Genomic DNA, 13,990 nt, shown 5'->3' with positions numbered 1-13,990 from the left:
AAGCGAATAAAACAAAAGTAACTATAATAAATGTTTGCAAATAAATTGTGAGCTGCTAAAAACGCACGGAAAAACGAACCGAATTCTCGTCCTCTTCTACAATTTTTGTTGCCTTGGCATTAAAAAAGTTTAAGCGCTTTGCTTTGACTTCCTCCTCTTCACTTGAGAGTATGACCAAATCTGTTTTATGTTCCGGAATTTGTGAAACTCTGTGACTGATGGGAATATGGCTGGAGCTGGGGCTGGTGTAGGAATGGTCCGTCAGTCACTAGGGTAGCTCTGAATAGTACTCAGGAAGGTGAGACAGATGTTGCTGTCATATCGGTAACAGGTCGAAAGGCGAAACGAATAAAACTTCCTGTACAACTTCGTGAAACTCGAACAATTTAACATTTGTATTACATTTTCGTTTGGGTAATAATGAAATCTACTAAAATATGCATTAACCTTTTCAAAAACGATTCAAAATACGTGTGTAAGTGTAAGCCAGCTAATGGCACAACGAATTATCTACCAACTTTGGCCGGCAATGACAGTTCGGTTCCTCAGCGTTGTATAACAATTCCTCGAGATACATTTTTATGCCATGGCGATTATCTTTGGTCTTCAGTTCGGGTGCTATGCGATGAAAGACATGATTGCAAAATTTCTTCATCTTTTCCTCCTGCTGCACCTTCAGAGAGGACTCGATATCTCGACGGAGTTCTAAGAACGGGGAATGATTAAATCATTTCCAATGCGATTCCAATCGCTACTTACTGGAGGCCAGCGATGCCTGAATTCGGGCAATTTCTGGATCCCGTTTGGACTTCTCAAACATCAGAATGAGGCGTTGCACGCGAATATCGGTTTCTTTGGAGAGGCCCGGCTCATTGAGTTCCACGTGTACAGTGCACTCTCCCAGCACAGCACCATGACCTGGATAGGGCGTTATTGTATACTGCTCAGACCTATTGAAGTCCCGACGCATGTCCTCGAGGTATGAGCGTCGTTTGGCGATTGAAGCCCGCACCTGACCGTTGTGAAAACGGTAGCTAAAAGTGCGAGCCAGATCCTCAATAATGCTGAGGCATCTACGAGTGTGGGCAGCGGACACTGTTAGTATGGGAAGGTGGGAAATGGCACACACATCAATCGTACCCGTTCTCGCGCATTGAATAAAGCCCTGGCAGCTGATTGTTATGCTTCAGATGGCGCAAGTGTCGTGCCAGGCAGCTGATCAGATCCTCGGCAAACTGCAGCTGAAGTAGCTGAAGGCCATTGAAGTCCTGCACAAACTGACGAGTGCGCCAGCCCCGGAACAGCGTCTGGATCATGGTTGCCTGCTCGTGGTAGTGGGCCAACATATTCGCCTGCAGTCTCTGCTCAACCAGGGAGTAGTAGCTCTTGCGTACACTGAAGCCACGCCACCACCTGCTGATGGTGGTGACTGCCGCCGCTCTCTTGGTCACCTGCAGACGGCAGAGCCATCCACGCACGTGCCGCTGAATGTTACGGGCCGACTTGAACTGTTTGTAATCGAGCAACAGCTGGAAAACTCTAAAAGAAGAATCCTCTGAAGCTCCCTCTGAAAACTTACCGATCCACTTACCTTTTCTGTGGCGAAATCCTCACTTCAGTGCTGATCCCAAAGAATGACGAATGTATGGATTGCTCGGAAAATTGCGAGTTGATCGTCACTGCATCATCGGAGTCCATTTCGCTCTTGGAAAGTGTTTGCTGTACTCTATATGAGCTCATGTTGATTTTCCGAGTAGCAATCGGGATTGTTAGACAGAACTGCTTCACTTGCTTCGTTTACAATGTAAAGAAAATTGTATAAAAATGAGGAAGCAGAAGCCTGAGGACGGAGTAGAGAACACCCAGAGACTGTGAGAGGTACAGGAAAAGGTATATAAAAAGTCGGAAGGGTTGATCACGGAGTACTGTGTACTCTCACACTATTAGACGTATGGAAACTTGATTTTCGATTGTCAATAGTGCCTGTCGTTTACGGGAATCCGATCTACAGGAACCTGACTCTACCCATATGTGTGACACTCTCCACGAATGTGCCACAGCCAGATTGCCTTTCACTTTCCCGAGACGCTCATGGCAGAGCACTTCACTTATGCATCTGCCACAGAGCCTCCAATCAAAGCCGCAGTCAAGCTGTCACTCAGTCAACAATGTGGGATGTGGGAGAGCTCCCTTCGAGCGCATCTGCAGCTTAAAGGATTTACATTGAATACAGATTGTTGATACTTCATATCAGTTTAGTATGCCCACGTCACAGGGAGAATGAATGGAATGGAAAAGTAAGAGAATAGCGACAAACTCAATGTGAAAAATCTTCGATTTCCATAAGTGAATTTTCGCTGTGCACACAACTGCCTGGAGTCGCAGGCGAGTCAAGTAGGCAGCCGCGGAATACACAAACCCAGGCGCCATGTACGTATGTACGAGTCCTCCCATATCACCATATCAGCGGTGGGGCAGGGATGTGTAGGAAGCGGAGGCACACGAAATGGTGTCATGTACGAAATGTGAAAATCGTGTTGTACAATTTCATGGCTTGGCTTTTGCCAATTTCCAATGTAAAGTCAGCCGGCGAACGCATGCGGCTCTGGGCGAGGCTTTTCTGTGGCGCCAAAGTCTGTGCGTATTTGGTTTGCTAATGGGCAACATTTGGATTTTCAAGTCAGTTCGGAAAATGCACTGAGCTTATGTTTTGTTCAACCCTCTGCCAAACTCCAAAGCCGATGCAGCTTAAAGTGTCCGTCCATGATGTAGTCCCCCAGAAGGGTCGCAGCAGTTGGAGGCAGTAAATCTTGTCTGGGATATTGAATTTCATGATGATTGGAGATGTCAAGGCAGGGGAATGTGTCACGAGCGGAGGAAAGGCAAACGCGAAAGGGCAATCGCAAATGCGATTTGATTAAGGTAATGCGATGACGATGTGTTATGCAAGGTCTAAGAAGTCTAAGAAGACAAACGGCATGGTAAATTGTAGTAAATCAAAGACATATAAATTACACTGTGCGACAAAATGGAAGCATTATTTCCATAATATTTTGTTCAAAGAATGAAAAATAATAACTGAACAATTTAAATGTATTTTAAATATTTACTAAACTTAAAATTGATGCTAGTTATATGGGGAGAATAATTCATATTATTTAACTTACTTAATACCGAAAAATCTTCAAGTGGAACACATACTAATCCCTTTCACTTATCCATTTTGCAGCTGAAACAGGAAACCAGAGCCAGGTCCATCATCTTCCAGACCGAACAAAGCGACGGCGGAGTTAAATCGTATAAAATACACACAGCAACAAAGGGCAAACAATTGTGTAAAACAGGAAATGAATATGCAAAAGAAATGCAAAAGGGATGTGAAAAATGCAAATAGCCAAAATCGAGTTCAATGGAAAATGCTGCTAAACCGAACATACGAGTACTTGTGTTCGGCGAACAGATTTAGGGGCATGTCAGTGGCATGAAGGTGTTCGAATCCGTACACAAATGGGACTCACTGTGCAGATTGCTAATTGTGGCTGACTGGTAAACCAAAGAAGGCAAAAGCAAAAGCAAAAGCAAAAGCACATGCGAAAAATGAAAAATGCATTAAATGCAACCGCAAAATAGAGCAAAAAGCGAAACCAATCAGAGGGCAAAAAAGGAAATTGCACAAGCTGGACGGCAGCACAGAGGGGATGGCGGGGCGAGTTAGCGAATGTTAAAAATTGATTTCTGCGGTTTCAGCCAGCGGATATCGGACTCGCACTCGTTTGACATCAAATCTCAGTTCTGCGGACTGCTGTGCGACACAAAAACAATTCACTAATTAATCAATAAATAATCATATTTGTGGACAAAAAAAAAACAAGTCAACAGAATGCCACTGCCGGCGATTAATCTGCGTAACATTTACATCCTTGCCGCTGTCTACATCGCAACCCTGCCAGGTGAGTGTGCCACATGGCGAATTAATCATATATTTTCCACTCCTCATTCATTATGCAGTTGCCCACGCCTGTCATAATTTGAAATAGAAGCCCATCATTTAAGTTCGCCAGCATTCCGATGATATTAAATATTTATCGTGCATTATGCTCACCATTCCAGAATGAATCAAATTCTGAGTTGACCCCAGGCGCCGCTTCCCTTCCAATATTCTCTGCCACATCATTTGCGGTTCGATTATGTTGCGGTTGGCATTTTGTGCAACCATTTTGTGCGCCGGACATGCTTCAATTCTGCTTATTTTTTTTGTATTTTGTTATTACACTGAAACAGTGGTCCAAACAAAACTGTAGCAGTGGCTAAAAGTTAATCTCCGTTCGCGAGTGGAAAGGCAAAAGCCACCAAAAGGTAATCAGCGAATGTTGGGGCGGATATTAGATGTAAGATTTGTGCATCAAAACATAACAACAGAAACGAAACTTTCAATAAGTTCGATGTTATGTTGGAATAGGTTTCAAATGTAAAAGAAATCTTTGAATGCATTTTGAACTACAAGCTTTGGTTTTCCATTCAACAACAATGGGAATTCACCTGAAAGAACATTTGTCAAAAGACTAAGACCAGCTTAAGCCTTTCCCTATTTGACGAGTGTTCCGCCAAGGTAATTTCCTCGCACTCCATTGACTTCAATTGTGCTCTGTGTTTGCGCTTATTTGATTCCAGATGCATTGTCTGTCAATTCATATTTGCGATATTGCAAAAGGCATTCGCTCATTCATTCATTCAGCTTTTTCTGCCATTCGAATTTCCTGTACCATGCCCGTCTTGTCACCAGTTTTTCCTCTTGCAGGAACATTTTTCATTAATATTTTGTGCAAATTTTTTGTAATACTTCTCCTCGTTCGCTGCAATTTGACGCTCCGTACGACTGTTTGTTTGTCACTTTGCTGGAGTCTGCCATCCGGCAGTGGCAGCGGCAGCGCAATATGATTCGGATTCCATTTCAGTTCTCCGGCTTTTCTTTCTATTATTTTTCCGGGATTTTTCCTGCCCCCCTTCTCCGTTTGACACTCTAGGCAAAATGGCTGCTGCAATGACTTGTCGCTTTGTCTGCATTTCCGGCAGCTTTAATTTCATTTCGTATTCCCAGCCCCACTCCCGCCCGGCTCTTTCTTTCATTGTGAGATTGGGGCATAATAAAGTTGTAAAAGAAGCGCTCATAAATCCCCCGCTTTATGTCCGCTTTTTGGCATTTTATATTAAAAACTGAAAAATATGAGCAATGCCAGAGGGGGAGGAGCATTTGTTGAACTTGAAAGTTGCCGCAAATTGCCTGAGCCTTTAAGAGCACAGGCGCAGGGGCAATTCATCAGAGCGAGTTCCGGTTCCGGTCTAGGCCAAAGCTACACAACAGCTTGATTTTGATTTTGATTTTGATTCCCACTCTTGACTGCTGACTGGCATGTGGCCAACTGACGTGCTCTCCCACTTGTCCCCACCCCACCGCCAGTCTAGACCAAGTTACTCATATTTCAGGAAACACACACACGCACACGTAGAGACACTCAAAATCAAAGGGGAACTGGCGCCGGGGCCTGTTTAAAATTGCAATCACGTTTCGCGTATCCTTCACTACACACGAATTCCAATGGCCAACACCAAGGCGTGCTCTCGATGCCTGTGTGTGTGCGGGTGTGTGGGTGCAAGTGCTCTGTAGCCGACGCACATTATCCGACAAATGCAGAGTCCAAAAATATGCCAGCGAGGTTTGCCAGAAAAGCTTTTTGGACAGTTTATTAGAACCAACTGATTATAAATTTGGTTACATAGAATTCAAAAATATATGCAATACCTTACGGTGCAATTCAATCTCGAATGATTTCTGCTTAGACAACGCCTGTTATATCTTTTCCTCTGCTTCTCTGCTGGTACTGTTACTCTGCTGTTTTGCTTATCAACTGTTAATCGCGATCTGCTGTTCTGCTTAACAGCTGTAAATTTCCCTCTGCTGTTTTGCTTATCAACTGTTAATCGCGATCTGCTGTTCTGCTTAACAGCTGTAAATCTCCTTCTTCGTTATGCTTTACAGCTGCTAATCTCGCTCTGCTGTTCTGCTTAACAGCTGTAAATTTCCCTCTGCTGTTTTGCTTATCAACTGTTAATCGCGATCTGCTGTTCTGCTTAACAGCTGTAAATTTCCCTCTGCTGTTATGCTTTACAGCTGCTAATCTCGCTCTGCTGTTCTGCTTAACAGCTGGTTATGTCTCTCTGCTGTAACTGCTTTACTGCCTCTCTGCTGTTATGGAGCTGATGTCGATTTGCTGATCATTCTGCAGTGACTACAGGGAACCACATGTTATTCTCTCGATTATCTAGCTAATTGAATAATTTCTTAACTTGCATATCGCACCACTTTTTCGCTGTGAGGTGCATGCTTTTGCATTTTTTGATTAACAATTTTGTTGCTTAGCGTTTTGTTGGCACTAGCTGCTGCTCCTGATTCGCTCGGGAAATTTTGACACCCACACACACAAGGCGCGCACACACAGACACTGCGGCAAACTACACGACACGCACGCGATGCATGCGGCGGCTGCCGGAAATGCCAAGCTCAACGTCCAAGAGGAGCAGAGAGTAACAGCAACAGCAACAGCAACGCAACAGCAAGAATCAACTGTGGCTGTGCCATGTGGATGTTGACGCTTACTTTGTTTTACTCATGCAGCCGCCTCGTCGCTCGTATACCCTCTACACGGGCAGCACCACCCGCTTGGCTGACAATTTTACCAGCGTAATCACGATTAAACTGTCAACGGCATACTAATTAGATTTTTATTTTTATTGCGCCATGACAACGCCGCGTGACGTTGTTGTGTCCCCTGGCCTGCGGCCTGCTTCCCAGTTCCAGGCTCCTGCCTCCTGCCTCCTGCCTCCTGCCTCCTGCCTCCCGAGTCCTGTGTCCATGTGGGCTAGGGTCCTGCTTAGCCAGGCTGCCACCCCCTCGTGTTCCTTGTTGCCATTCTCAGTGAAGCGCGTGCCTCGCATGACCAAGTGACATGGCACGCCAGGAAACGGAATGAGGGTCTGTCTCCCTCGTACTCGCAGAGGGACACAGGACAGAGAAGAGACTGACGAGGGAAACACTGTTGGGGACATTGAGCAACCAGGACTAGGAATAGAGGACCCTTGCCAGGGCACTTTGCGGCGCCTGCTACTTGTGATTTATGCCTTATCATATTTATGAAAATTATTGTTATTGATGGCATTTGGTATTGAGTGAGCGAAAAAAAAGAGCAAACAAATCCAATTGATTGATTGAAAGATTGAGCGAAACATTTCCGTAATTGATTTAAAATGTGTGCACATCCGATGGGAATATTAAATAGTAGAAGGGCCTCGAGTGATCTTTTGAACTCGATTTATTTTGAATTTAAGTTGCATTATACATGGAATATTGTGTGGTGATCAGTTGGAGATCATTTCGATGTTATATTTGAGCCATAGCTCCAGATTAAATATTTGAAACAACTAATAATAATGGGTTATACCTGCCAGACTCTACTCTGAGCTACTGAGCCTCTATTTCTATTTATCTGAAGACTGGGCGCAGACTAATTCATCATTAGTAGAATTAAATTTGAAAGTGCTTTGCCCTCCACACCTGCACTTCAATCCTTTTATGCACTTCCCATTCAAATGGGTTTCCCTTCGGTCTGTCTCACGCTCCAAGTGGTTCATAGTTATGCCCGAGCTCTATTGAAGTTCCCTCTTCTAGACGCTCTTTCTTTTCGACTGAGGCGTAGATCCTGTTGTGTTTGGTTTGTTTGTTAGGGTCTATTACTTCCGAGCTGTTGAATGCGTCATCAAGAAATCCCCCGAGCACATTGTACACCTGTGAACAGGTGGCACACAGTACCAGTACCAGTATCCTCCTCCTCGCTGGTTGCCTGCCCATTTCTATACAAAATTCTCGTCGCCTTTCCTTTGTTGATATTTTTTCTAGATTTATTTTCATTAAGTTCCCGTACAGGAAGTGAAACGCTTTGTTGCCGCCGTTGTGGGGCGGTGTTCGGGCCAGTCTCAGTTGCTGGTTCACTGGGCCAAGCGCTAATGCGGCCAGACAATGGAAGCGCGCCTCTTGCCCGAAACAAGCCCCCACACAAAAAAAGGCAAAATAAATGCAGGTGAATTTAATGAAAATGTGCAAATTACACAGCACACCAGAAACCATAAACCATGCCCATTTCCTGCACCCAAACAGCAGTTGCAGTGGGCTGTTGCCATTGTAATTGTAATTGTTTTTTTTTTTTGTTGCTGTTGCTGGCCGAACTGCCAATTACGAATGCGTAAATATTGTTGCTTACAATTTAAAATAATTATGGTTCTCCCGGCAAACACAGCTCTCGCTTCCAGTGCCCATTATTTGCTCACTTTTGTTGTTCTTTCTAGCTGGTGTTTACTGTGGGTGCATGTACGGAATTCGCTTCAGAAATAATCCAAATTGTTTCAGAGAAATATGAATATTATTATGGCTTAGTTTTGTGCTCATAAGAAAGTATTTTCCACAACAGTTTTTATTACCCAACAGCAATGAAAAATTTTATTTTATTTTTGCCAAGGATTCTCAACAGAAACCATTAAAATCAACTCATAGCCATAATTCGAATTATAAAAAGTTGTTCCGTGAAATCAGCTCAAATAGTGGCACACATCAGGGGGGAAATATAACAAAATAAAGCAATAAAAATTAAATAAATAAGACAACAGGCCCCAAGTGGGGGGCCTCCACTTTATATCCCAAATATGATCATTGCTGCTGTATTTGCCTCCGCGCGCCCCACACACGTAGCAAAACAAACTCTTCACAGACCAAAATAAATGCTCCCAATGGAATCGGAGTCAGCAGCATCATCATCATCATCATCATCATTTTCGTGTCGTCTGAAGCATGGAAATTAATACACATTTTGGCGTGTGTGGATTGATGCCTGGGACTCGGTGTCCAGGCTGTTCCCTGTGTCCCGAATTGCATATTCATGGCCATTGAAATGCTTTGAATAATTTGCTAATTTGTTTGTTCTCTCCCCACATGTACGGCGGTGGGTTTGTTAAGCTCTTCAGCCTTTCAACACTCCATTATGAATAAAGTCCGTCATCTTTTTGGGTATTTAAAAGTTTTCTGCAATTCGTTTCCAGTAAGGATTTATTAGTTGCCTTTTCACATTGAATTTAAACATTATACATGACCGAGCATGACCGAACTTTTTCAATAATTCAGCGCAGAGAAAAAGAACAAAAAAGCTTTGCCGCATTAAAATCACTTTAAAAATCGACGCCACATTACGCGGGAAACTTTTTCGTGATGCCCAGGAACCGCCCAAAGAAAGAAACGGACAATTCCTCACAACCCTAGGAGAGTTTTTATATTTTATTTGGTTTGGGCACTGCGCATTAAATAAGCCCGCAAGAAGCATTTATCAAATTTCTTCTTATAAATGTTGCTTTCCCATCCACAAGCCGGACTGCTGGTGTTTCCTTTCATTTCCCTGGAGTAGTGAATTTTTGAGACATTTATAAAGCGGCAGGTGGGCAGGTGGTCGGCCTGCCAGTCGGACCAGTCCTGCCAGTGGCAGGTGGGCAGCATAATGTGGGCTTAATGACAGCTATGAAGATGCCAAAATGATAAACAGCAAACAAGAAACGAGCGAAAGGCGACCACAACCAGGAAGAATCGCAGACAAACAGAGAATGGGAAATGTGTGTTTGGTCATTAGGCAGTTTATTTTTAAACATTTTAAAGTGCGGACAAAAACAATACCAAATGAAACTACAGCAAACTATTCTCTCAACTAGTCTTCTGTTTAATCTATATACTTAGATATTTAAGTTCAAAGGTTAAAAATGAATTTCTTCTCTTCAAATTGTCTAAGAAAAAGCAATTGTGAAAGCAGTTCGGGCGAAGTTTTATGGTGATTTATCACGGGATTGAACTGTTGTTCTGTTATCATTTGTATTCGGTTCTCTGCTCCCTGGGCGCACTTTAAAAGTCAATTAGTTGTCAAATGTTTTTATTCTGCTGCCATTGGGCGCAGAGATAGCCAGGAAATGGGGAAAACGGCAGAAGAAAATGTTACGGACAACAGTACAATGTCGAAATAATAATAATTTATAACTATCAATGTCATAAGTTCATGACATGCTCATCAATCAATGGTTTAGACAGCTCCGCAGCAGTGTGGGTGTGGGTGTGGGTGTGGGTCCTGTTTCTGTATCGAAAGACCGAGAGCTGGCAGAACTTTTCCGTGGCATTGCTCATAATTTCATGTTGCATACAGAAATTTCCACGCTTTTATTGACAGCAATTGCGTCCATGTCTGTCTGCGGGGCTGATGCCTTGGAGGAGTGTTTGAGAAACTTGTCGAAATGTTGCTGGAAACTTATTTCAATTCAACATGGAAAAGTTTCCGTTCTGTTGTCCGTGTCTGTGGGTTGAGCTCCGTTCGCCTTGGACCAACTGACAGCTGATTGAATTGGATAATAATTCGACTTGGGATTGGGGAGTTATTGCAACCCTTACACCAAAGTGCTGGGGAATAATTCTAGCAAAAGTTTAGATTTAAACTTGAGACTTTTTTTACATCTAATATTAATATTCCACACGGCTTCTGTTGTTTTATTTTATTTGACATCTTCCCTTTGGTTATTCGAGAACGTCTTTGTGGGCATTACTCCCACCTTACTCTTTGCTCACTCGTTCGACCATTGGAACCACATTTAAACCCCAGAAACCGAAGCCAGATTCCCAGGTGTTGTTGCAGGGAATTTCCTTTACACTTTGGCTCAACTTTTTCCATTTTACTTGCCGCCTCCGCCTCCGCCTCCGCTCCTCGTTTCTTGTTGCATTTTTCTCCGTTTGGCTTTTGTTTCGGTTGTTGTATTGTATTTTGTGTCTTGCATTCGTCTGACATCGTTCGTATCTGACTTTTTCCATTTTGCATTTTATATATTTTTGTGCTGTTCGGCCCTTCCATGGCTTATTCAAATTGAGTCAATTTTTGTTAAATTTCCGTTCGCCTCTGCTTGGCCATCTCCTCCTGGCTGCACTGTTTGCCGAAAGGTTTACGTGGCTTTCTGGACTGCTCCAGGAGCTCCTTCGGGCTGCCCTTAATCCTGGCCAGCAGCAGCAGCAGCAGCGGCAGTGGAATGTGTCGGCCCAGAAAGCCAATTTAAAACTGCCAACAATGATTTATGTTCGCCGCCCCATGCCACCGTTCACCGTTCACCGTTCACCGTCCACCATCCTGCCCCATCCGGCCACGGGCATGGCAATAATTTAAACAGTCAACAACTTTGTGTTGCTTTAATTTATGCAATTAACGCATATGCTTAACCCCTCCATGCTCTGGCGCGTTGTAACTAATAAAACTAAATGACTTAATGTCCCGGTCCGATCCCATTGCCGCTTTCCGCTTTCCCGCTTTCCCGCTTTCCCGCTTACCCGCTGGCGTGCTGCTGCTGCCCAAGTGTCAAAGGTCACATTAACAGAAACAACAACTGGCTATAACTACAGCGACAGGGTGTAGGCAGGGTCCTGCTTAAGCCACTCGTAACGTCTCTATTTATACGAATTCTCGCTCGGAAAAAGTCACTGACTTCCGCTTGAAGCCCCAATGCCGCTCCAGAGAGTGTGTGTGTGTGTGTGTGTGTGTGTGTGGGAATGTGTGTTAACAGCAGTTGCGGCAAAAGGTGCAATTAAAGTACACGAGCCACGGACACGAAAACAACAACTAGCACCAACATAAATGACAATAAAAGGGAGAGAGAAAGCAAGTGGAATGGTGCCGGGAAAGGGACATTTTCCATTGGAATTCCATGGGGGAATTCTCAACACTCTTTTGGTCAAAAGTTACATAACTGAGAGCCTAAGTAATTAGTGGCAATTACAGCTAAAACTGGGCAACAAATTATTATTATTGAATTAATTTTATTTGTTTTCATCAGGACTTTACATCACCTGAGTGATAAGTTTGTAATTTGAGAGTCTGAGCGATGAAGAGCTCTTTGTTTCAAACTGCATATCTTCATCGATGAACCCCAAGTTAAGGCATAGAAACATCGGGAGACGAGCAGGACGACGGCAACGAGGTGCTCGTGGGGCGGCGGCTCTCTCCTGGCGTTCATAGTTGGCTCGCTGAGTGGCAGTTGCAAAGGCCATTATAAGCATATGTGCCGCTTTAGGAAGTTCCGTGTGGATGCAGTGCCCTGCTCTTCCTTTGGCCCCAGCTGCTGAAGTGCTTCCGCATGTCGTGAGTGAATGGAGCGGCCCGTTGCCGCAGCCTGGGTCATTATGGAGCGAATTCTGTTCGAAGCTAAGCAAATGTGAGCAATATAAATGTTAATGGGTTGCTTCTCTCTCTATCTGTGCCCCTGATGCCATTGAATGCTGGCTGATAGGTGCGGAGTACTTGTAAATCTTTATTCCCACTGATTGGATTAAAGGAATGATGATGAGCTGCTTGAACCGTTCCCATTTGGGCCTTGCCTTTATTTTGCTTCTATTTTTGAAAGTTGTTGCCCCCTTAAACAGGGCAGACACGTGGCAAACAATTGGTTTTTGGCGCTACAGCGCTTATTGTTGCTTGTGGGCTTAGGCGCCAACGGGACGATTAAAAATCATTTGCTAAAATATTCCATTATGACGCCCGGAGTGGCCAGTGGCCAGTGGCCAGTGACCAGTGACCAGTGGCCAGTGGCTGTTTTGACAGCCGTCCCTGTGCTCTGACAAGTTTCGCGTTACAATGTAAATATTTAATACATTTTGTGCGCGTCAGAGTTGAGCCATGGAGATTGGAGTTTGGCATTTAAATTGCTACAAATTCCAACAGGTTTTACCACAACAGAAAACCCTGAACCCACTGTGCAATCCCTCGAACAATGGAGTCTCACAGCCCACAGGCGTGCCAATTAATTACGCATAATTAATAAATATAAGCAAGCTCAGGCCACGCCTCACAAATAAATCACTTGGCGCGCGACAACCCGAGAGCAAGCCGAGAGGGCCGCCTCAGAATTTAATTACACTTTCATCAGCTAATCACACAATTTGCACCAGCCGAAAGGCTTTAAGAAGCCATCGTAAAGGCACAAGCGGCACTCGTAAAATGTGCCATAAATCTGCCCAGGAGACGTCACTTACTCCGGCCTGACTTTGCACTTGATGGGAGACAGATACCCCCCGGCTGTCTCCTCTGCACCTTCCGCTCCATCCAATTATAACTCACGCCAGACGTGATAAATCAATAAAAGTGTCCCCGGCAGGAGACTCTTGAGGTGTTTGCTCGCCCGATAACTTCCCTCGTCGATGTAAATATGCCAAAAAGGGGAAACATAATGTGACATAAAGTCTGGCTAAACATTAATCTCTAGTCTATTGAGAAAGGTTGAGGCGGCTTTTGGCAAGTGCAGAAATTACCCGTAACCTCTAGGACAAATAAGAAGATTTTATAAAAGTGAATGAAGGAGATGGAAGGATTTTGCTATTCCACAAGTTTAAATAAATCTTTTGTTACATTTAGTTGAAAAACTTGCTCTTCGTATTGTTTTATTTTTCTGTTACTGATTCCTACATTCTTTGCTCCTTCTCCGTTCCCGTTTTAGGTAATTGATTGCCAAATGAAATTAATTTCTATGGGTGTCTGTGTCGGGCTGTGTCGAGACGCGCTTGAGTAAGTACGGACAATATATCACACATTTGAGTAGAAAGCGAGCTGGGGGGGGGGGCGAGGGAAAGCAACTACTAAATAATTGTTAATGTATTACGAATAATTTATGACACTATTTCATAAAAAGCAATAATTTTTCAATATCAAACCAAGCGTCAAGCAAGGAACCGGCCCCGTCCACAGTTGCTCCCTGGGGGAGCTGCCTCTGCCACTGCCACTGCCACTGCCACTGCCACTGCTTTCGTAATAAGCTTGATAAATAATAAAAGAGCATGAGGCAAGTAGTGTCTCGAGCAGGGGGAAGCATGGGGGAGCCCAGT

General features: G+C 44.0%; 2 protein-coding genes across 2 annotated transcripts in view; one reads left to right on the top strand and one right to left on the bottom strand.

The window, feature by feature from the left end:
* Window positions 1–13,990, top strand: part of LOC117584410 — a 53,372-nt gene that overhangs the window by 18,394 nt on the left and 20,988 nt on the right. Inside the window, exon 2 of the mRNA XM_034273274.1 lies at window positions 3,230–3,950. Within this exon, the coding sequence (XP_034129165.1) occupies window positions 3,881–3,950 (70 nt within the window). The 5' untranslated portion in view covers window positions 3,230–3,880. The remainder of the gene's footprint in view (window positions 1–3,229; window positions 3,951–13,990) is intronic.
* LOC117584411 lies at window positions 368–1,877 on the bottom strand. Its single transcript, XM_034273275.1, has 4 exons — window positions 1,592–1,877; window positions 1,141–1,539; window positions 760–1,073; window positions 368–705 (listed from the first exon to the last, which is right to left on the bottom strand). Exons 1-4 carry the CDS (start codon window positions 1,738–1,740, stop codon window positions 491–493), a joined length of 1,077 nt encoding a protein of 358 aa, XP_034129166.1. The 5' UTR covers window positions 1,741–1,877; the 3' UTR covers window positions 368–490.

This window comes from Drosophila guanche, unplaced genomic scaffold (genome assembly GCF_900245975.1).
Source record: "Drosophila guanche unplaced genomic scaffold, DGUA_6, whole genome shotgun sequence".
Taxonomy (NCBI): Eukaryota; Metazoa; Arthropoda; class Insecta; order Diptera; family Drosophilidae; genus Drosophila; species Drosophila guanche.
This window is presented reverse-complemented; position numbering and strand designations above follow the sequence as displayed.